General features: G+C 31.2%; 3 protein-coding genes and 2 long non-coding RNA genes across 9 annotated transcripts; 3 read left to right on the top strand and 2 right to left on the bottom strand.

Moving 5' to 3' along the window:
- Positions 1-2,354: 2,354 nt before the first annotated feature.
- On the top strand, positions 2,355-8,859 carry LOC107962821 (disease resistance protein RPV1). 3 transcript variants are annotated; one of them, XM_041080093.1, is made up of 7 exons: positions 2,355-3,119; positions 3,359-4,457; positions 4,836-4,876; positions 5,164-5,404; positions 5,541-6,470; positions 6,660-7,375; positions 8,539-8,859. In XM_041080093.1, the coding sequence occupies exons 1-6, from the start codon at positions 2,632-2,634 to the stop codon at positions 7,368-7,370; spliced, it is 3,510 nt and encodes a 1,169-aa protein (XP_040936027.1). In that variant the 5' UTR covers positions 2,355-2,631; the 3' UTR covers positions 7,371-7,375; positions 8,539-8,859. The 3 variants fall into 3 exon arrangements, with proteins under 3 accessions (XP_040936027.1, XP_016754844.2, XP_016754851.2); XM_016899355.2 differs by having other exon boundaries at positions 5,541-6,569; XM_016899362.2 differs by lacking the exons at positions 6,660-7,375; positions 8,539-8,859 and having other exon boundaries at positions 5,541-6,300; positions 6,381-6,536.
- On the bottom strand, positions 8,770-10,156 carry LOC121209444 (uncharacterized). The gene is made up of 3 exons (XR_005904593.1): positions 9,884-10,156; positions 9,427-9,475; positions 8,770-9,234 (listed from the first exon to the last, which is right to left on the bottom strand). It is a non-coding gene; the product is annotated as an uncharacterized lncRNA (long non-coding RNA).
- A 282-nt stretch (positions 10,157-10,438) lies between these two features.
- Positions 10,439-13,029, top strand: LOC107962794 (disease resistance protein TAO1-like). Its single transcript, XM_016899318.2, has 3 exons — positions 10,439-10,629; positions 10,877-11,114; positions 11,254-13,029. The coding sequence occupies exon 3, from the start codon at positions 11,272-11,274 to the stop codon at positions 12,289-12,291; it is 1,020 nt and encodes a 339-aa protein (XP_016754807.1). The 5' UTR covers positions 10,439-10,629; positions 10,877-11,114; positions 11,254-11,271; the 3' UTR covers positions 12,292-13,029.
- Positions 12,796-16,959, bottom strand: LOC107962801 (probable prolyl 4-hydroxylase 7). 3 transcript variants are annotated; one of them, XM_041080095.1, is made up of 5 exons: positions 14,641-16,478; positions 14,508-14,565; positions 14,333-14,437; positions 13,745-13,868; positions 12,796-13,016 (listed from the first exon to the last, which is right to left on the bottom strand). In XM_041080095.1, the coding sequence occupies exons 1-4, from the start codon at positions 14,796-14,798 to the stop codon at positions 13,851-13,853; spliced, it is 339 nt and encodes a 112-aa protein (XP_040936029.1). In that variant the 5' UTR covers positions 14,799-16,478; the 3' UTR covers positions 12,796-13,016; positions 13,745-13,850. The 3 variants fall into 3 exon arrangements, 2 of the variants coding, with proteins under 2 accessions (XP_040936029.1, XP_016754822.2); XR_005904592.1 differs by adding an exon at positions 16,617-16,959 and having other exon boundaries at positions 13,002-13,016; positions 13,745-14,437; positions 14,641-16,325; XM_016899333.2 differs by lacking the exons at positions 12,796-13,016; positions 13,745-13,868 and adding an exon at positions 16,617-16,935 and having other exon boundaries at positions 14,190-14,437; positions 14,641-16,325.
- Positions 16,960-18,553: 1,594 nt separating this feature from the next.
- LOC107962787 (uncharacterized) lies at positions 18,554-21,406 on the top strand. Its single transcript, XR_001701773.2, has 3 exons — positions 18,554-18,793; positions 19,659-19,739; positions 20,933-21,406. It is a non-coding gene; the product is annotated as an uncharacterized lncRNA (long non-coding RNA).
- Positions 21,407-23,032: the final 1,626 nt, after the last annotated feature.

The following is a 23,032-nucleotide window of genomic DNA, read 5'->3' as shown; positions in this document are numbered from 1 at the left end:
TGCTCTTTTAATTAAGGGTAATCTATAAAAATAGTCACTTTTGTTTGCCTCAGGTTACATTTTAGTCACTTATGTTTAAAATGTTACGTTTTAGTCACTTATGTTACTATTTTGTTACGGAGTGATCACTCTACCATTAAGTTTCGTTATCTCTCTAACGGTAATCTTATGTGGCAGTTCAACTAGATTTTAGATGCCAACTTGGATTTCTAAATGGGATGAAAATAGATTTTTAATTAAAGAATGTAATTAATTAAAATTTTTAAACTTAAACTTAACTAAAAAAACTGTTCGTTTTTTCTTTTTAATTTTTCTTCAGTCTCTTCTTTTTTCAATGGTTTTTTTTCATTTGACCGGAAAAACTATTATTAATATCAAAATAGTTGAAATCAAATTGACTGCTTCATAAAGATGGATTCAATGGAGGGTTCAGGTATTTCTTCTTTGCATTCTTTTCTGTCTCTTTTATTCAATACTGAAAAACAAAAGATTGGATTTTTTATTGTTTAATCAAAACCCTAAATTAAAATTCTTGATATAAATATTAACAACTAAAAGAATTTCAGATCAGAAAAAAAGGGATACCCACAAAGGGATTGTGAACAAATAAGTTGATTCAGATCAGAAAAAATCGAATTGAAAAACTAATTATTCAAGAATGTGAAGAATTGGAAAATACAATGATTAGGGGCAATAATGATTACCATCTTCTTATTTGTCGACAACCACTCCATTTTAAGTTTTAGAACATAAAATTGTTGCTGGACCCTCCATTGAATCCTCTTTTGTTTTTGCACGTGAATAATTTTTTTTGATGATAATAGCTTTTTTAGTTAATTGAAAAAGAAAACTAAAAAAAGGGGGAGATGAATGATTTTTTAACTCAGATTTAGGGTTTAAAATTTGTAATTAATTAAATTTATTTAATAAAAAATCTATTCTCATCCCATTAGGAAATCCAAGTTGGCACTTAAAATCTAGTTGGACTGCCACGTAGGATTATAGTTAGAGAGATAACGAAACTTAACGGAAGAGTGACCATTTCGTAACAAAATTATAACATAAGGGACTAAAACGTAACATTTCAAACATAAATGACCAAAATGTAACCTGAGACAAACAAAAGTGACTATTTTTGCAGTTTACCCTTTAATTAATTGGAAGGTCATTTTCATGTGAGAGACACATTCATATCCAATATTTTTAAAAAAAATTAATAGATTTATTTTTTGTTCATGTCTAAAATTAGGGTTTAGAGATATGATTTCGGTTGAGGTGAGCAAGATTTTCAATGGTCGTGTTTTCTGTGGTATTAGGAAAAATTTCTCAATTTGAGATAAGTTAATAAATCAATGATATAGATCAATCTTTTTTTGTGATATCAAGAATAATTTTTTTAATATTATTTTTAATACTATAAAAATATTGGAGGGCCTTACTTATATTTTTAGGAAGGCTATAATATATATAAAGGGGGAAATTACAAAAATCTTAAGCCTCAGAGGACCTACTTATATTTCTAGAAGGGTCATAGTATATTTATAAAGGACTAAATTTGAAAAAATTAAATTAAATTTTGGAGACCCATGGCCCATGGGCCTCTACATGGCTCTATTGTTGCATCCATGCAAAATTGAGAAAGAAATGAATAAGATGATTTTCTAACTCCCTACCCCAAGCCCTAATATAGGCAGGGCAAAGAAAGGAAATTTTTTGGTTGAAATTAAATTGTATTTTTTATAATAGTAAAAATATAATTTTTTCATTTTATTAGTTTATATATTTATAATTTTTAAAGGATTAAATTTAATTTTTATCATTTTTAAGGGAGTCAAAGTGTAATTTTATCATTACAAATTTAAAATTGTAAGGGCACTAAAAAGAAAATGTCATTTTAAAAAGTCAGTGCCATCTAAAAAGAAAATAAAATATAAATAAAAAATAAAAAACAAAAAACCATGCAAGGCTTAGTCCTCATCCATCCTGTAGGTTGATCTCTCCTTGCTTGATTTCCAGGTTGAAGGATTTATTTTACCGTCAAATTTTATAAAAAAAAATATTTTAGTTATTTATTTAATTCTTTTGTGTTTTTAGGTTTTTAACTTGTGTTTATTGATATAGCATACATGCACATGAATAACATCATTTAATTAATTTTTTTTAAATTAAAAAATAAAAAATATTTTTAAAAATTTTAAAAATTAATTAAATACTGATATATCATCTGCATGGTAATTCACACGTATGCCAATAAATATTATTTTTTCTATGCATTTTAGAGTGATTTAACCCAAAAAAAATCAAAAGTTAACAGAGAAAGCAAGTAAAAAACAAACTTAAAGAAGACTTGCAATTATTGTAGGCTCCATTTTATCAACACCCACCTTCTTGGATTCACATGCATCACTCATTTATGACCCCCCAATTTCCACACCTACGCGTATTCATTTGGAAAACGAAAAGGTTAAAATTTGCTTAGAAACCACCTTTACTCTTCCCTGGAATTTTGATCTGTTTTCCTTCTTCATTCTCATATTCTTATTGTTTCTAGTTTCTTTCAGACGTATTGAACGATCGGTTTTCTGATTTTAAACACTACATCGAGAAATATTTTTCTTCTCAAACATCGTCATGTTGTCATTACCTTCAACTTCCTCATCCAATTCTAGAAAGAAATATGATGTTTTCTTGAGTTTTAGAGGTGAAGATACTCGCAGAAACTTCACCGATCATCTCTATGCTGCTTTAAAGAGGAGATGGATCGTCACTTTCAGGGATGATCAAAAGCTGGAGGCCGGCGAAGAGATCGCGCCAGAACTCTTGAAAGCAATTCAGGAATCATGGTGCTCGGTAATCGTTTTTTCACAAACTTATGCCTTTTCAAGTTGGTGCTTGGAGGAGCTTGCTGAGATTGTTAAACAACATAAAAACGACGGCCATAAAGTGTTTCCAATTTTTTACGATGTTGATCCATCTGATTTAAGAAATCAAAAAGGGAAAGTGAAAGAAGCCTTTGCCAGACATGAAGAGAGATACAAAGAAGAAAGTGAGAAGATCCAAAGGTGGCGAAATGCTTTAATTCTAGTGGCTGGAGTCAGGGGATGGCATTTAAATAACAGGTAATTCTTTCTTTTCTATTTAAATAACAAGTCCAATCCTATGTGTTTAATTGAAAAGTGTCGTATTTCAATAAAAGAGCAAATTTTGTGTTCTGGTCCCGCAACAGATCTTGCTTTTTAATTCTTGCTTCCAAATTATATTATGTTTCATAATTCATTGAAAAAGAAAGTGCATTTGAAAGACATCAACAAAATTTTAATTTATACAAAAAAAATTAAAATTTCTTTTTTTTTTTTAGGCATGAATCAGACTTTATTAGAGAGATTGTTCAGGAGATATCAACAAAACTTTGTCAGGCATATCCAGTTACTCATGATAGTGGCTTGGTTGGAATTCCTGAACGCTTGGAGGGTTTATATTTGAAAATAAACATCGGGGAAAATGATGTCCGCATTATAGGGATTTGTGGAATGGGTGGTATCGGTAAAACAACACTCGCAAACCGTGCTTATAATGAATTGTCACCTCATTTTGAAGCTAAAAGCTTTATTGCTAATATTCGAGAAGATTCAGAAAAATATGGACTAGTTTCTTTACAGAAACGTCTTCTTTCAGATATATTTTACTATGACTACTCCAGAATTTCCAATGTTGATGAAGGGAATAATATAATTAGACATATGTTGCCTCGCAAAAAGGTTCTTGTTGTTCTTGATGATGTTGATAACATACAACACTTAAAATACTTGGCTGGAAGGCATGATTGGTTCAGATTAGGGAGTAGAATCATTGTAACAACAAGAGACGAACATTTGCTTCGATGTTGCCAAGTTGATGACGTGTATATCTCCACAACATTGAATACCAAAGATGCGCTGCAACTTTTCAACCGGAAAGCTTTCCATAGTGCTACAGTACCGGAAGATTTCATTGGGCTTTCTTTCCATGTTGTAAAATATGCTGATGGTCTCCCTTTAGCTCTTGAAATTTTGGGTTGCTTTTTGTGCGGTAGAGATGCTACTGTATGGAGAAGTGCAATTGAAAGACTTAAAAGAGATTCTAATAAAGAAATTCTCGATAAACTTCGAATTAGTTTTGATGGCCTGGAAGAAACAGAGAAGAATATATTTCTAGATATAGCATGCTTCTTCAATGGGGAGAAGAAAGATTTTGTAATCAAAGTATTGGATGGTTGTGAGTTTTTCCCAGATATTGGCATTGATGTTCTCATTAAAAAATCTCTCATAAAAGTCGATGAACACAAAGAATTGAGGATGCATAACTTGTTGCAAGAAATGGGAAGAAAAATTGTTAAAGAAAAATGTGTTGATGAACCTGGAAAACGTTGCAGATTGTGGGAGGAAATGGACGTCCATCATGTCCTAACAAAAAACACTGTAAGTCATTTAACAAAAGTTACATACTATTTCTATTTTGTTATATAATAACAAATCAATATATGATATATATCCAAAGCTTAATCAAATTGGTTGATACAACTATTCTTAAAAGGTGATATTTAGTAACTTTGAGATAAGTGATGTTTGATGTTTACAAATATTAAAAAGATTTGTAGAAATAAATATTTGATTTCATTGTATTACCCTCTTTAGAGCATAATATTTGTAGAAATTGTTTTACTTCATTTAAAATGCTTTATTTATTATATTTAGAATATAATAATGCTAAATAAAAATGTAAGTTTTTAAAAGTTTTATTCTACATTATACACCATTTATTTTGTTTTCTTATTTTCTATTCTTGATTTTTCTTAGGGTACAGAAATGATTGAAAGTATAATCATCGATAATAAAAGGTAAGAAGATATATAAACTTATATTTATGTGTATTGTAAATAATTATTTTATATTTTTAAATATAATAAGAAATTATAGCAAAACCTTTGACACTTACATTTCAATGTTTAATTATGAAATTTATCTTGTAGCGTATTACTCTTTCAAAAGAATCAATAGAGAAATGTATGTCTTTTTGAAATATTAATAGTATATCAATGAATTAGATTATAACATAACTTTTAGATATGAATGGTTTTGTATATTGTGAAGCTCATTTTCATTTTGTTTTATTCATGATTATTAGGGAATCGAGCAAGATGCTCAACTTGAGTGTCGATGCCTTTTCAAAAATGAAAAAATTGAGATTGCTCAAAGTACTTTGCCTGTCAAATTGTGATTATCTCAAATTTCTTTCTAATGAGCTACGGCTTTTAGATTGGAAAGGATGCCCTTTAAAATCATTGCCTTCAAGCTTCCAACCGGACAATCTTATTGCACTTCTTTTACCATATAGTCGTATTCAACAACTATGGAAGGGAAATAGAGTAAGAATTAACTCATCTCATCCTTGTTTTTTTAGCTTATTTTAATATAAATGATTAAACTTTGATTAAGGTGAAAAAGAAAAATAAGCTTATTATGTTTTCTCATTTGTTTCTAATTTATTGTGATCTTCAATAGCCCTTGTGTAAGTTGAAATTGATGAACCTTGAAGGGTCCCAAAACCTGATCAAGACACCAGACTTCACAACGGCATCAAATCTTGAAGTTCTAACATTGAAGGGTTGTACCAAATTAGTGGATGTCCATCCATCAATCGCAGTACTTAAGAGCCTTAAAGTTTTGAATTTAAGAGATTGCAAAAGTCTTAGGAGTCTTCCGACCATAATTGGAATGGAATCTCTTGAAACATTAATTCTTTCGGGTTGCTCAAGTCTTATAAGGTTTCCGGAGATTGATAGGAAAATGAAACGTCTAAAAACTCTAGATCTTTCCGGTTGTTATAGAGTTGAAAATTTATCAGAGAATTTGCAGCATGCAAAGTTTTTGGAAGAGCTCGACTTTAGTGAAACAGCCATAACAGAACCCCCACCCTTCATTTTTCAATTTAAAAATCTTAAAGTTCTGTCTTTCAATGGATGCAAAAGAGGAAGGACAAATTCCATCGCTCCGATGTTACCTTCATTGTCAGGTTTGAGTTCATTAGGAAAGCTAAATCTAAGGGACCGCAATCTTTGTGAAGGAGATATTCCCCCTGATATTTCTGGTCTATCCTCTTTGAAAGAACTTGATCTTAGTGGTAACAATTTCACCAGTATACCTGCATCTCTTACACGACTCTCCAAGCTTGAAGATCTTATACTGTCAAATTGCAACATTTGCACTCTTGGTGAAGCAGATATTCATGGTCTATCCTCTTTGAAATGGCTTTATCTTAAAGGTAACAATTTCATCACCGTTCCTTTGGCTCTGACTCAACTTACCAAGCTTAAATTGCTTGAATTATCAAATTGCATGAAGCTTAACTCGTTGCCTGAGCTACCAACAAGTATAGAAGATGTGAGGCTAGATGGTTGTTCTTCACTTGAAGTAGTTGCAAGTCCATCAAAAGTATGCAATTTAGTGGATATGGCTGCTATTAGAGCCTTTAACTGCTTCAAATTGGCTGAGAATATCAATGCATTAACACTGCTGAGAAAACATCTTAAGGTCGATTAATCTCTCTTTTTCTCCCTTACAAAATCTCATACTTGAGAATTTATGGTTTAGTTACCAAACGACTTGTGGTTTATTTTGCAGGCATTTGCAAATTCAAGAAAAATGTTTGATATTATCATGCCAGGAAGTGAAATCCCAGAATGGTTTAGCCAACAAAAAGGTGACTTCTTTATTAAGATTCCCTTACCTATCAACCTTCAAGAGGATAGTGAATGGATTGGGGTTGCTTGTTGCTGCATTTTTGTCAATAATGATGCTTCAAGGGATGTGGGCTTTATCGACTGTGGAGCGTTAATGTATGGTAGAAATCGTCGACTGATTGAGAGGAGAGGCTGGTTGGTGGGTAAACGATTCAGCTATCCCATACTGAAAGATCACATTTTTCTTCGTTATTGGTCGCGTGATAAATTATATCCATTTTCCTTGAAAGATAAATATGGTGGCTGTGAAACCAATAATTTACGGACAACAGATTGCTTAGATCATAAACGTGATGGGCTTCATGTGTATTTCAATGCTCATAGCCTTAAGGTGAAGAAGTGTGGTGTTAGAATAGTGTATGAGAAAGATTTGGAAGAAATAAAAGAGTTGCAGTGCCATACCCCTCAATCTTCACCAAATTTTGAACACATCCACCAACACTCTGCTCACAACGATGGATCAGTAGGTAGCACTTCTGACATTAAACAAGAACGTAATATCTCCGAGGAAGCGGAGGAAGAGGGGCAGCAACCAAAACTGTTGCAAAAATTTTTCAATTTTATAATGGGCCAATCAGGGAAGAAGCATTAACTGTGGTAAACTACTTAACCAATCTTGTCCTATTAACTTTTTTTCACATCTTTCATTTAATGTGATCAATCTAGACTTACTTACGATCCTTCTTACATACCACAAAGTTATAAATCTTTTACTCATATTCAACAGGAGCTCATATTCCGTACATATCACAAATGTTGATATCATAGTTTCATTTTTTATTAAAATTTTATTTTCATAATATATACACTTACATCTATATTTTATTTGTAGGTTAGAAATAAATATAATTAACTTGAGATAGAAATGTAGAAAAAAATGGATAGTTTCCGTGACAAAACAGGTAACAATAAGGTGAAATCCTTTAATAAAGATCAGATCAGAATTTGGATCGAGTTAGAAACCAATTTATTTTTATTTGACACTAACTTATGTGTTCAATTTAATCAGTCAAAATTATTTTTATATATTTAGAAGATTAAAAATAAGTCCTTTCTAGTATTTAAATAGGTTTAATTACTCTTAATAAAAGTATCATTTAAATTTCATGGTTTGTAGTACAAATAATATTACTCCAACTCTTAAGTTTATATATATATATATAGTTGTAAAGTATTTATATTTATACATTTATTTTTAAGAATTACTCAAATATGAATATAAAGTATAGTCTTTTAATTAATTGGAAAATCTTTTCCAATGTGAGAAACATATTCATATTCAGTATATATTTTTTTAAATTCAATAAACTCAATTTTTGTTCTTGTCTAATATTAGTGTTTAGAGAAATAAATATATGATTTTTGATTGACATGAGTAAGATTTTTAACTGTTGTTTTTTTTTTCTGTGATATTAACAAAATTTTCTTGATTTGAGGTAAGTTAATATACTAGTGATAGAGAAAAGATTATATGATAGAGAAAAGATTATATAAAATTGTGATTTTATGTCATCTTTTTACCTTTTCAATAAAAGAATGATAAATCAATTTTTTAGTATTTTTAGTTGAATTTAAATTTTTTTAGGAGGAAAAAGTTGAAAATCAGGAAAAAAAAATTCTGATTTGTTATTCTCCTATTAGGAGGTGATAGGAATAAAGTGGAGTCACAGTTTTATACAATGCCTAGTGATATAGATGATCTCAATGCAACGATCTCTATGCAGCGAGAATAACCTTGATGTTTTATGTTTGTCCCTTAGGCTAATAGAAGTATGAAAGTTTGCTAAAAGAATCATGCTAGTGAGGGACCAACAAAAGTCATCAAGTTGGAATGAAAGCGGACACTTCAGCAATTATAGGCTCGGGTGAATTTAGAGAATTAGGATTTTGAGAAATAGATAATGTTATTACTTAATTAGCTTTCTTTCTTTTTTTTTTTTACATGTAATGTAAATTATAGTATTTTAAATAAACTTTTTTGAATTTTTTGCTTCTCTGCACCTTGGTGCTGCTTGTGCTGCATGCAGGCCAACTCTAACAGTAATTTAATTTGGTTGAAAATGAACTTAGCTGTTGATGTATCGATATGCTTAGGTGCTGATTGAGCTGATAAGTCTGCTTATTCATACATACAAGCCATGTTTTTAATTGTCCCAATGCTGATTAGTGGGATTATTTTCTTATTGAATGAGCAAGCATATCAGTTTTGTAAAATAGATTGCTTTCTTACTGCAGTTTGTGAGCAACTAAACTATATCAAGCTTCTTGCTCTTTTGCTCTCTGTCTTGTTATCTTCTTTTGCTACTGTCAAAACCCCAACAAAACCAATCCTCTTTTGTTCTCTGTCTTGTTATCTTCTTTTGCTACTGTCAAAACCCCAACAAAATCAATCATACTGTGCAAGATTTATTCGCCATCCATTCCTTCAGGTTGATCTCTCCTCCCTGGACCTCCATCTAGTTTCGCCGTGATAATATGCAAACATTGAAATAACCACATTACCAAGCTAAGTGGAAGAAAATGTTGGGAAAATGAAATACAGATGCGATCCTAAGCAACAAATACAACTTTGCATGAGAACCTAATCCCATCAGAAACTAATTTAAGTGCGATTTTCATTTCCAAACTTTCTGCCTCTAGTAAATTACCTGATCTACACACATCACAGGGCAGGCAGCATATTTGAGAGCAAAACACCTGACATAAAGAAGTCAACAATTTTAAATTATAAAAGAATCAGAGGTTAATTTTCGATGCAAAAGAGAACAAACCTGAGCCAGAAATAATTGTAAACAGTGAGAAACAATTGGAACGGAATCTCTTGAAACATTAATTTTTTCGGGTTACTCAAATCTTGCAAGGTTTCCAGAGATTGATGGGAAAATGAAACGTCTAAAAACTCTTCATCTTTCTGGTTGTTATAAAGTTAAAAAAATTTCCAGAGTTTGCAACAAGTAGAATTTTTGGAAGAGCTTGACTTGAGTGAAACAACCATAACAGAACCACCATCCTTCAATATTAGGGAAGGAGATATTCCTAGTGACATTTCTTGTGGTTCCTCTTTGAAAGAACTTGATCTTAGTGGTAACAATTTCATTAGCATACCTGTGTCTCTTACTCGACTTTCCAAGCTTCTATTTCTTAGATTTTCAAATTGTAGGGAGCTTGAATCATTGCCTGAGCTTCTAGCAACCATAATGAATGTGAAGATAGATGGTTGTGCTTCGCTTGAAGTAGTTGCACCTCCAAGTCCATCAAAAGGCAAATCCATGCGTGTGACTTCCAATGAGGAAAAATCTAATTTTTTTTTTATTTATCAAAAAGAGATAGAGATAATGTGGAATTACAGTCTCAATCAATTTTTTCTTGTAAAGTAAATGTGATATGTGTCCTATTTAATCTGTTAAAATTTTTTTTTTATCTATTTGGAAGATTATATATATGAAAGCCAAACATAATGTTAAAAATAAGTACTTTATGAAAAAGGGAATAATAAGAGAATATACCATTGGATGCCTGCAATGTGTTTAGGTGTGATTCAGTGCCTGCTTCTTTAGTATTTAAATTGCTCCATTTTGTAGTTTGTTTACAAATATTAAAAAGATTTGTAGAAATAAATATTTAATTTCATTGCATTACCCTCTTTAGAGCATAATATTTGTAGAAATTGTTTTACTTCATTTAAAATGCTTTATTTATTATATTTAGAATATAATAATGCTAAATAAAAATGTAAGTTTTTAAAAGTTTTATTCTACATTATACACCATTTATTTTATTTTCTTATTTTCTATTCTTGATTTTTTTTAGGGTACAGAAATGATTGAAGGTATAATCATCGATAATAAAAGGTAAGAAGACAAATTTATATTTATGTGTATTGTAAATAATTATTTTATATTTTTAAATATGATAAAAAATTATAACAAAATCTTTAACACTCAATATTTCAATGTTTAATTCTGAAATTTATAAATGTATGTCTTTTTGAAATATTAATAGCATATCAATGAATTAGATTATAACATAACTTTTAGATATGAATGTTTCTGTATATTGTGAAGCTCATTTTCATTTTGTTTTATTTATGATTATTAGGGAATCAAGCAAGATGTTCAATTTGAGAGCCGATGCTTTCTCAAAAATGAAAAAATTGAGATTGCTCAAAGTGCTTTGCCTATCAAATTGTGATTATCTTAAATTTCTTTCTAATGAGCTACGGCTTTTAGATTAGAAAGGATGCCCTTTAAGATCGTTGCCTTCAAGCCAACCGGACAACCTTGTTGCACTTCTTTTACCATATAGTCGCATTCAACAACTATGGAAGGGAAATAGAGTAAGAATTAATTCATCTCATCCTTGTATTTTAGCTTATTTTAATATAAATGATTAAACTTTGATTAAGGTAAAAAAACAAAAAAATAAGCATTATTATGTTTTCTCATTTGTTTCTAATTTATTGTGATCTTCAACAGCTCCTGTGTAAGTTGAAAATGATGGACCTCGAAGGGTTCCAAAACCTAATCAAGACACCAGACTTCACAACGGCATCAAATCTTGAAGTTCTAACATTGAAAGGTTGTACCAAATTAGTAGATGTTCATCCATCAATCGCAGTACTTAAGAGCCTTAAAGTTTTGAATTTAAAAGATTGCAAAAGTCTTAGGAGTTTTCCGACCATAATTAGAATGGAATATCTTGAAACATTAATTCTTTCGGGTTGCTCAAGTCTTGTAAGGTTTCCGGAGGTTGATGGAAAAATGAAACGTCTAAAAACTCTAGATCTTTCCGGTTGTCATAGAGTTGAAAATTTATCGGAGAATTTGCAGCATGAAAAGTTTTTGGAAGAGCTCGACTTGACTGAAACAGCCATAACCGAACCACCATCCTTCATTTTTCAATTTAAAAATCTTAAAGTTCTGTCTTTCAATGGATGCAAAAGAGGAAGGACAAATTCCATTGCTCCGATGTTACCTTCATTTTCAGGTTTGAGTTCATTAAGAGAGCTAAAACTAAGGGACTGCAATCTTTGTGAAGGAGATATTCCCCGTGATATTTCTGGTCTATCCTTTTTGAAAGAACTTGATCTTAGTGGTAACAATTTCGTCAGTATACCTGCATCTCTTACACGACTCTCCAAGCTTGAAGTTCTTATATTGTCAAATTGCAACATGTGCACTCTTGGTGAAGCAGATATTCATGGTCTATCCTCTTTGAAATGGCTTTATCTTAACGATAACAATTTCATCACCGTTCCTTTGGCTCTGACTCAACTTTCCAAGCTTAAATTGATTGCATTATCAAATTGCATGAAGCTTAACTCGTTGCCTGAGCTACCAACAAGTATAGAAGATGTGTGGCTAGAGGGTTGTTCTTCACTTGAAGTAGTTGCAAGTCCATCAAAAGTATGCAATTTAGTGGATTCGGCTGCTATTAGAGCCTTTAACTGCTTCAAATTGGTTGAGAATATGAATGCATTAACACTGCTGAGAAAACATCTTAAGGTCGATTAATCTCTCTTTTTCTCCCTTATAAAATCTCATACTTGAGAATTTATGGTTTTAGTTACCAAACGACTTGTGATTTATTTTGGGCATTTGCAAATTCAAGAAAAATGTTTGATATTATCATGCCGGGAAGTGAAATCCCAGAATGGTTTAGCCAACAAAAAGGTGACTCCTTTATTAAGATTCCCTTACCTATCAACCTTCAAGAGGATAGTGAATGGATTGGAGTTGCTTGTTGCTGCATTTTTGTCAATAATGATGCTTCAAAGGGTGTGGGCTTTATCGACTTCAGAGCGTTAATGTATGGTAGAAATCCTCGACACATTGAGATGAGAGGCTAGTTGGTGGGTAAACGATTCAACAAGCCCATAATGAAAGATCACATTTTTCTTCGTTATTGGTCGCGTGATAAAGTATATCCATTTTCCTTGAAGGATAAATATGGTGGCTGTGAAACCAATAATTTACAGACAACAGATTGCTTAGATCATAAACGTGATGGGCTTCATGTGTTTTTCAATGGTCATAGCCTTAAGGTGAAGAAGTGTGGTGTTAGAATAGTGTATGAGAAAGATTTGGAAGAAATAAAAGAGTTGCAATGCCATATCACTCAATCTTCACCAAATTTTGAACACATCCACCAACACTTTGCTCACAACGATGGATCAGTAGGTAGCACTTCTGACATAAAACAAGAACGTAATATCTCCGAGGAAGCGGAGGAAGAAGGGCTGCAACCAAAATTGATGCAAAAATTTTTTAATTTTATAATGGGCCAATCAGGTAAGTAGCATTAACTGTCACTGCAGCAAAATTGACTTTTAGCGGCATTTTTTAAGGTCTTTAGCGGCGCTTTTAAGTGCCGCTAAAACTATTTGTAGCGTTTTTACAAGCGGCGCAAAAAAATGCCACTATAGATGACGCTACTAAAGTTTGTGGCGTTTATTTAAAAAAACGCCGCTAAAGGTCAAGGTCATGACCTTTAGCGGCGGCTTTTCTCGCAAACGCCGCTAAAGGCCATGCCCTTTAGCGGCGTTTTTGGAAAAAAAATAAAATATTATAAAAATCATGAAAAATATAAAAAAATTAAAATTCATTATCAAAATATAGCGAAGAATAAAATTTTCTATTAAAATTTTAACTAAAAATATTAAAATAAAAATAAAAATTTATAATCAAAACTAAAATAAATAATAAAAATTAGATTAAATATAAAGATATCATAACCATGTAAAATATAAGATATTATCATCAAGATTTACATCCTCATCTTGCTCAAATTTTAGTGGCTTGTACCCTTTCTTGAACCATTCATCTTGTAGAATTTCAGGAATAGTTATACGTTGCAAAAAAGAACATGCAGAATTTCAACCAAAATGCATGTGCCAAAGCTTATATTGTGATCAAAAATTGCATGTAATCACAAATTTTCATAGGATGAATTGAATTTGAAACTTACGGTAAGAGGGTTTTTGGATCAAGAATACGCTTAATCAAATTCCTAGCACCAGATGAAAACCATGATGGACAGCAAGACTGGCCAAACCTGGAGGGTACTTACTTTCTTATACAAGCCTATAAGGCTTGGATCATCAAAAGGCAAATAACCAGCCATGAGAACAAAGAGAATAACTCCGTAAGACCAAATATCAGATGATGTACCATTCAAGTGATTAAAATCTCACAAGCACCACGCAAATTTCAGTTCATATAGTCAGTCTATATCAAATACATGTTCTCAAAAATAGAACAATCTCAAACAGCTATGATCAGTATCCCACAGAAGGGAAAAAAAGCATGAAAGTACTGATACAATGACATAATTATAAACAGCCAGATGCTTCATCCTTTCTTAAACAAAGCAAGAATAAGATTGCATAAAATTACATAAAAACAAGATCATATGGATAATAGATCAATTCATTTTACTTCTAAATTCAACAATTCGACTCATAAATTCAGCATTCCTCTCTTAAATTAACATAAATTCTAGTAATTTCACAGCTTTAAGCTAAAAAAAGGAATGAAAGACAATTCATTTATATACCAGAGCTTTCTCAAGAAACATGCCGGAGCTGGTTCGAACTTCACTTTCAATACTCTGGCCTGATACATCATCTGCCACCATTGACTTCTCTAACTTATCCTTAGCCTGAAATTAATACAATTTCTTTTTTTATATGTTGAAATTCTTCAACAACAAAAGAGAAATGGTTGCTTACCAGAAAAATAAGGTGATCACATTCCTCACTTGATAAAAATCCATTGTAAATAAAAGCCCTTCAAGAAAAAAAATCGTAAATTTTAAAGTTTTGAATAAGCTGAACTGCAAAAAGGATTGGAATTTGAAGTTACCTGGGGCGCCATGAGAGTTGAGTAACAGAAGTGGGATCAAATTGAACAGAAGAAGTTCCTCCTCTCATTTTAAGCACCGATCCATTAATCTCAGCCGAAACCAAAGTAAAATTGATCAAAAGAAGAAGAAAGAATCCGAGAAAATACCGGTACTCCATGAGAAAAGAAATTCTATTTGTTTGGATCCAATATTCGCAAAAGAATTAATCTGTTTGTTTGCTTGCTTGTTTTCTTTTTTTCAAATCATCTTTCATTTAAGAGTGAATTTAATTGGCGGCCATGGATTTGGCCAAAATATTTAATGTTTCCGTAAGAAAGCTTCATAAAATTTCTGGCAGATGTCAGAAAATTTTAATTGGAAACAATGGGTTCTTCACTTTATTTTGGCTTATCCTAGAAGTGACATACAACTAACGATTAAAATAAAATAAAACATATATGTAACAAATAAATTGTTGGTCAGAAAAAGTTGTAAAAAATGAAAAAAGAAATGCAGTCAACTGGCTCACTGTAAACTTAACAGCAGACTTTGAAGAGAAAACAAAAGTGAAAATCATGTGATTAGCAATCAAACATTGTTACATCAGCAATCAATCATTATTGACGGGGTTGGCTTAGGGAAATCATGTGATTAGAGAGTATAACGGCACAAAAACAGAAGGATAAGAAAAACTATGGAATATATTTGTCTCATATAGTATCATATAAGGCATAACATCTGTTAAAATAAAGTTGACACCTAAATGATATAAGGCATAACATCTTTGTATTAAGTTACTTAGTTCCATATTCCAATAAATACATCCATCCATGACAGAGAAACAGGAAACTGACCTGTAAAGGAAGTATTGCTCAGTCCTGCATTAATTAAAGCTAGAACCATAAAATTAGCTTAATTCTACTGGGCAAAATTGCCAAAGATCACATGTAATTCCTGTTTTAAGTAAAGTCGAAGCCTTAAGGGCTGGTACAAGTTACTAATATCACATGTAATTCCAGTTCATGGCTGTTATAATGGTATTGTACAAGTCAAAAATAACTTTGCTCATGTAATGATGAAAATGCCCCATCCAAGTTCAATTAGTTGCTGCCAAACTCAAAAGAGCTCATATGACTATTACAATACAGATATACAGAGAAAGAGCAAGTTCTACCTTCTAAAACAGGACTAGTCTATTAAGTTATTGGTCATTCTTTAGCTAAAAAAATTCAATCATCATTATTTAGTTAGTTGACAAAAGGCTGCAACTTACATGCTGCAATTGATTCTAAAAGCTCTAATTTCTGGGGGGGGAGACCGTAGGGTTGAAAACCTCTAATTTCTTAAGTCTATTAATTAAAAGAAAACAATGAGGTGGCTGTAAATCTAATTTACAGCCAATTTATACTAGGATTCCAGACTTCAATCCTAGCCCTGTATTAAAACTCTAAGGAAAACTTATAATCCTAGCCATCCATCCATATCTAAAAATTATTAATAAAGCTGAAATATTAAAATAGTGTATAGTAATAGCTCCTGCAATAGCATGTAAGCCATGAACAGCAATTCTAAGTTCAAACAAGAATATTCCACTGCAACTATCAAATGAGGACAAAACAATTCCACAATGAATTACAGAAGACATTATATCATATTACCGCAAGCTGCAAAATCTCATTGCGCTTCCTTTCACCTCCACTGAATCCTTCATTGACATTTCGGTTAAGGAAATCAGTCTTCATGTTCACAAGATCGAGTTTAGGATATATGTAATTACAAAAAAAACACAGCAAATAAAGGACAATTCAAGCAACATTCTCAAAGTTCCAATCTTTTTTGTTTTTCACTTCACCCCACTATATAATTCCATCTAAATCATACAAAAAAAAGAAACTTAAAAGCAATCATATTTCGGTTTAGAGTTTAGAGACCGTAAACTCCAAAGAGGCAAAGACCAAATCGATAGAGGCAAAGACCGTAAACTCCAAGTAAGTACCTGAAAAATACTCTTGATTCTTGCTTGCAAGTTGCATGTCTTGAATCCGCATTCTGCAGTACAAATCCATTGTATCTTTAATTGTTTGAATCTGTTTGAACAAAAATCTGCATTCTTGCTTGCATGTCTTTAGACTAGGATTTAAGTACAGAGCCCAGAGGCAGGTCCTTCAAAATTTGCAGAGAGTCTAAAAATTTGAAGAAAGAACATAGAAAAATCAAAACCGAAATTAAGAACAGAATAATGAATATAAGAATTGGGTTTTTTCAAAACCAAAGGGAAAGAATTTTAGGGGAAAATTTAGGGTTTCGAAGGGAGGGGGGATTTGGGAAAAAAAGCGCCATTTTTTTTTAAGTAAAATGATTGTTTGCGGCGTTTTTTATAAAAACGCCACTATTGTTTATCTTTTGCGTAAATATTTTTGAAAATAAAAGTATTAATCTAAACCCTTAACATTAAGTCATAAAACATAAACCCTAAACTTTTACCCGTTAACCTCTAACCCTTACCCCCTATCATCTAAACTTTAAACATTAAAGTTTAGCATATATTTTTATAATTTTGAAACGATTAAATAAAAAAATTTTCCATTATTCAAAGGGATGAAGTGTAATTTTACCTTTTAAAAATTTCAAAAAAAATCGAAATGGACAATTTTTCATTTTAGAAAGGCAAAGACCCTTTCAACCCTACTTATGCCCCTAAATATATATTAATTATAGGGTTTAGGATTTAATTGAATATGATTCACTTGAGATTAGCATATTACCCATGGCCATTAAACCTTAAACCATAAAACTCTAAATTATAGACCTTAAATCTTAAATATTAAACCCTAAACCTAAAAATAAATTTAATCAATATTAAGTATTGCTTTCGTAATTTATTATGAACATAAGCTTTTACATTAATATCTATGTATATACATATCAACATCCATATGATGTTTTTGGGGTTTAGGGTTTTAGGAATTATAGATTAGTGTTTAGGGTTTTTTTGGGTTTAGGGTTTTAGGAGTTATATAGACTAGTGTCTATGATTTTTTTGGGTGTTTAAGGATTTAGGGGTTATATGACTTTTAGCGGCGCTCTGCCAAAAACGCCGCTATTGCTCTATTTTTTAGCGCTTTACTAAAAACGGTGCTATTGCTCTGTTTTTTAGCGGCGCTTCGCAAAAAACGCCGCTATTGCTCTATTTTTAGCGGCGCTTTGCCAAAAACGCCGCTATTGCTCTGTTTTTTAGCGGCGCTTTGCCAAAAAAAGCCGCTATTGCTATGTTTTTAGCGGCGTTTTTGGCAAAACGCCGCTAATGTATATTTTTGTGGCCTTTTTTAATAAAATGCCGCTAAATCCTTATTTTCCTGTAGTGTGTGGTAAACTACTTAACCAGTCTTGTCCTATGAACTTTTTTACACATCTTTTATTTAATGTGATCAATCTAGACTTATTTACGATCCTTCTTACATACCAAAAAGTTATAAATCTTTTACTCATATTCAACAGAAGCTCATATTCCGTACATATCACAAATGTTGATAACATAGTTTATATATATCATTTAAAATTTTAGTAGCTTAATTCATTCCTTTTTACATAACTGAAATGTGTAGTTTCATTTTTTTATTAAAATTTTATTTTCATTATATATACACTTACATCTATATTTTATTTGTAGGTTGAAATAAATATAATCAACTTGAGATAGAAATGTAAAGAAAAATAGATAATTTCCGTGACAAAACAGGTAACAATAAGGTGAAATCCTTTAATAAAGATAAGATCATAATTTGGACCGAGTTAAAAATCATTTTATTTTTATTTGAGACTAATTTATGTATTCAATTTAATCGGTCAAAATTATTTTTATCTATTTAGAAAATTAAAAATAAGACCTTTCTAGTACTTAAATAGGTTTAATTCTGTTTGGTAACATGTAAAAGGTTTTCAGGCTTTTTTTGATATTTGGATGGCTGAAAACAATTTCCTACCGTAAAATATTTTACAAAACATGGAAAAATAAAGTGTTTTTTTAGGAAAATATCTTACCCTTTTGAAATCGGTAAGACATTTTCCTGAAAATGAAGCTTCTTCTCCCCCTCCCCCTTCCCCTTGGGTTGCAAATCAGTGCCATTGACAATAGTTTGGTCAAGGACCTTTTCCGGTTCCTCCTTCATCCAGGTAAAACCCTCTTTATATTTTCTACACCATTTTCTAATTCTAATCATTCTTTTGTTGTTCATTTTTCTCTGGCTCTCTCAGCGATATTTTCCCTCAATTTCACCTCCTTTTTTTTCTTCTTTTTCCGCCCTGAATTGATAGGTTTAAGGTTTGTGAATTACGTTAGTTCCACAATGTAAAACGTTATGAAAGATCCTCGTTTTGTTTCAGTGCTATAATAATCTTATGTCTTACTATATTTAAATCGGTTTTTTTGTGATTGTGACGACTTTTTCTTGGATTTGATTGATGATCTGTGTGTTTCATGCCTCTGTATTTGGGAAGAGAGTATTGTAAGGGTTTTTACGGGACTTAAGCATGAAACCAATTCTGTTAGTGCTAATGTTTTTGCTCGATGTTGTCAAAATGATGATTTTTTAAGTTGTTTAAGGATTTAATTGTCTCCCTGTTGAATAGGAACATCTGAGATTCTTACTGGGCTTTAGTTGCTTTCACAAATAGTTTGGTCAATGACCTTTTTCGGTTCCTCCTCCATCCAGTTTTTTAAATTATGTGTTCTTGGATTGACGGGAGCAAAAGTTCTTGATCCGAGTTGTTCTTATGGTTCCTTGCTATTCTGTAGAATCGGTGAGTTTATTTGTATTAGTTGAATGGAAGCATTTGAATCTTATGGTTTTATCAACCTATTCATCTAACAGCAGTGCCTCCGAAGTCTGATGGCTGATGTGCTTAAATATTCTGTTTTCCAGCCCCTTACAACCCAGTCATAAAATTGATGGAAGTAAATGAACTAAAGAAATTGCGAGGAATATATTTGTCCAGTGACTTCATTTCATTTAATTTTATTTGAACTCTTTTGATATAGGATTTGGCATTTGATCTGTCCATTTCTGCTCTTTTGGGAGATAACATCTACAACTTTGGAGAACTCCTTGCTCATCCAATTGTAAGCACCTATTTCTAAGTTTCTTAAATTCACTATATATTGCAGCTGGTCCAATTGTTATGGAGATGATCGATGCAGTCTTGATTAAGAAAATATACTTTTAATTGCACAAAGATAAGGTTCATAGGCCTCGTTTATAATACTCATGTTAATGTATGTGGAGGTTTAATGACTGAAAAGTGCCTGCTATTAAGAGCCTCTTTTCGTTTTGCATTTCTTTTCATGCTATTGCAATTACATGAATACATTCTTATTTTTTATTGTGTTGGATTGATTTAAAAGGGAGTCTTATGTTGTAGTTTCTTTTTCTTTTTCTTTTTTTCCCTTCTCAAAGGATGAGTTTTTATTCCAACTCAAAAGATGAGTTTGAGTGATCAAGCCTTCTATCTGTTCACTTTTATTGCTTGTATGGTTTTAAGGCTTTTCAGGTTATTGTGTACTATATATGTATGTGGAATTTTTATGCTATATATCTGCGTATGTGTGAGAGAGAATATTTGATTGATAGTCTCATTACTTGGAAGGTGTGCTAAATATGTTCTGTAAACGGATTGTTCTTTAATGTTTTGAGATTATTTAGTGCTTATTTTGAGGTTGTTTAAGGGCAGTTCTTGGTTTTGGGCATGTTTTATGTGCGTGCTTCTTATTGCTTAATGGATATTTTCAAAATTTGATAAGCTTCTCTTGTTTGCATGTAGCTTATAAATATATATATGTATATATGAAATTGATGTTTGATAATGTTGGAATTGTAACTTGGTAATAGTATGTCGTTCCCACTATTTAATTTTTTCTTTAGAGCCCTCCAAGTACACATAAAAACTTAGAAAAAATTGAACTTACTCGTGTTAGAAACATATTCGTATCCTACACTCATGTTCGAGTCTTAGTAACATAGGATAGTCTATACTTTTCTCATGTATCATTTCTTTTTGCATTTATTGATTATAGTTTCATTGTTATAATCAGTTTTTTGCAGTTTGTTGGATGCATATGGTATTTGAACAATTTGTTGGATAATTTTTATTTTTTGCAGTTTTCTTTGGCTTGTTACTGCAAATCAAATAGATTCTTTCTATAGGCAGGCAGTCGTAGAAATTCAACTGTTGTGCATTGGTATTAAGTACTATGTTTGGTGTTTCAATTTTCTATATTTTCGGACTGGTTGATACCAATCACTTGGATACATGCAGGCTTCTTTGGCGTTTACAAGTCTGGTCATTGCAGCTGTTGGATAATTGGATGGGCAAAGTACATGACGCTTGGTTATCAATTGAGGCTGAAACACCTGATCTAGTTGCATCATGAATTTTTTTCTCCGGTTCCTTTCTGCCATTGTAACAATTTCGGTATTTGAAAAGGGCAAGAAGAAGGGAAAGTGAAATGACGAGCAATGAGGATAGAGATAAGTGTTAGTCATTTGCGGGTAGAGCCATCTTTGTATGATTCCTTTAGTAGGTATTGCTTGATCCGTAAATCTTTGTTCTGAAAGGAGCGGCTCATGTACTAAACTTTTCACTTTTTGGCATTTGTTGGATCTACAATGGCACTGGAATGCCTGAGGATACGGTTAAAACTGCAAACATCACCCTTATCTTTCATTTTGTATTGGGATTTTTATGATCCACTTTTATGTGGATGAAAGTGCATTTTCATTTCAGATTAAATATTTTTCTGCATGATCTATATATTGTTTGGCTTCAATACGTTACTAGACGAGCTGTTGCTACTTGTTTATTTAACTACAAATATGACGATTAGTTTTTATCATTTACATGTGATGTGAATGAATCTTACAGGATGATTGCCAATCTTGAGCAATTAAACCATCTAATTGATATATTTAATTTGATTTATTTATTTATAAATAAATCATTGCAATATATGTAAAAATAATTTAAAATATAAATTTATTAATATATATATTTATTAATATATGTAAATACAGTTTTTTCGGAAAATATTTTCAGAAAATCTGTCAAACAACAGAAAATATTTTACATAGATTCATTTAAACACCAGAAATGTAAATTATTTCCAGAAAAGTAAATCATTTTTCAAAAATCATTTTCCGGAAAATATTTTACTGGCAAACAAACGGAGAAAGTATCATTTAAATTTCATGGTTTGTAGTACAAATAATATTACTCCAATTCCTAAGTTTATATATATTTTTGTAAAGTATTTATGTTTAGACATTTATTTTTAACACTTATTCAAATATGAATATAAAGAGTTTGCTCTTTTAATTCATTGGAAGATCTTTTTCGTGTGAGAGACTCATTCATATCCAATATTAAAAAAAAATTAATAAATTCATTTTTTGTTCATGTCTAGGGTTTAGAGATATGATTTTGGTTGAAATGAGCAAGATTTTCAACGGTTGTGTTTTCTGAGATATCAAGAAAAAATTCTTAATTTGAGATAAGTTAATATACTAGTGATATAGATTAATCTTTTTCTGTGATATCAAGAATAAATTTTTTAATATTATATTTAATACTATAAAAATATTGGAGGGGCTTACTTATATTTTTAGGAGGGTTATAATATATATACAAAGGGGGAAATTACAAAAATCTTAAGCCTTAGGGGACCTACTTATATTTTTGGGAGGGTCATAGTATTTTTACAAAGGATTAAATTTTAAAAAAAAAATAAATTTTGAAGGGCCATGGCCCCTGGGCCTCTACATGGCTTCGTCATTGCATCCATGCAAAATCGAGAAAGAAATGAATAAGATGATCTTCTAACTCCCTACCCCAGGGCCTAATATAGGCAGGGGCGAAGTCAAGAAAATTTTGAGGGAGTCAAAATTAAATTGTATTTTTATGATAGTAAAAATACAAATTTACCATTTTAATAGTTTATATATTTATAATTTTTAAAGAATTAAATCAAATTTTTATCAAATTTAGGGGAGTCAAAATGTAATTTTACCATTACAAATTTAAAATTTTAAGGGCTGTAAAAGGAAAATTTCCATTTTAGGGGCTGGGCCATCTAAAAAGAAAAAAATATATAAATAAAAAACAAAAAACCATGCAAGGCTTAGTCCTCATCCATTTTGTAGGTTGATCTCTCCTTGCTGGACCTCCAGGCCGAATGATTTATTTAACCTTCAAATTTTATAAAAAATTATTTTAGTTATTTATTTAATTTTTTGTGTTTTTAATTTTTCAACTTGTTTTTTTAACTTTATTGATATAGCATACATGTAGATTGCCACATAGATGACATATCATCATTTAATTAATTTTTTAAAATTTTAAAAAATAAAAAAAATATATTTT

This window comes from Gossypium hirsutum, chromosome A11, assembly GCF_007990345.1.
Source record: "Gossypium hirsutum isolate 1008001.06 chromosome A11, Gossypium_hirsutum_v2.1, whole genome shotgun sequence".
Lineage (NCBI taxonomy): Eukaryota > Viridiplantae > Streptophyta > Magnoliopsida > Malvales > Malvaceae > Gossypium > Gossypium hirsutum.
The sequence above is the reverse complement of the archived record's forward strand: the minus strand, read 5'-3'. Positions and strand labels throughout refer to the sequence as shown.

Coding starts and splice junctions, on each gene's coding strand:
- LOC107962794 (XM_016899318.2), top strand. CDS start 11,272: ATGATGGACCTCGAAGGGTTCCAAAACCTAATCAAGACACCAGACTTC.
- LOC107962821 (XM_016899355.2), top strand. CDS start 2,632: ATGTTGTCATTACCTTCAACTTCCTCATCCAATTCTAGAAAGAAATAT. Junction 4,458..4,835: donor ATGTCCTAACAAAAAACACT/GTAAGTCATTTA, acceptor GATTTTTCTTAG/GGTACAGAAATGATTGAAAG. Junction 5,405..5,540: donor AACTATGGAAGGGAAATAGA/GTAAGAATTAAC, acceptor GATCTTCAATAG/CCCTTGTGTAAGTTGAAATT.
- LOC107962801 (XM_041080095.1), bottom strand. CDS start 14,798: ATGGAGTACCGGTATTTTCTCGGATTCTTTCTTCTTCTTTTGATCAAT. Junction 14,566..14,640: donor CAACTCTCATGGCGCCCCAG/GTAACTTCAAAT, acceptor TTTTTCTTGAAG/GGCTTTTATTTACAATGGAT. Junction 14,438..14,507: donor GTGATCACCTTATTTTTCTG/GTAAGCAACCAT, acceptor TATTAATTTCAG/GCTAAGGATAAGTTAGAGAA.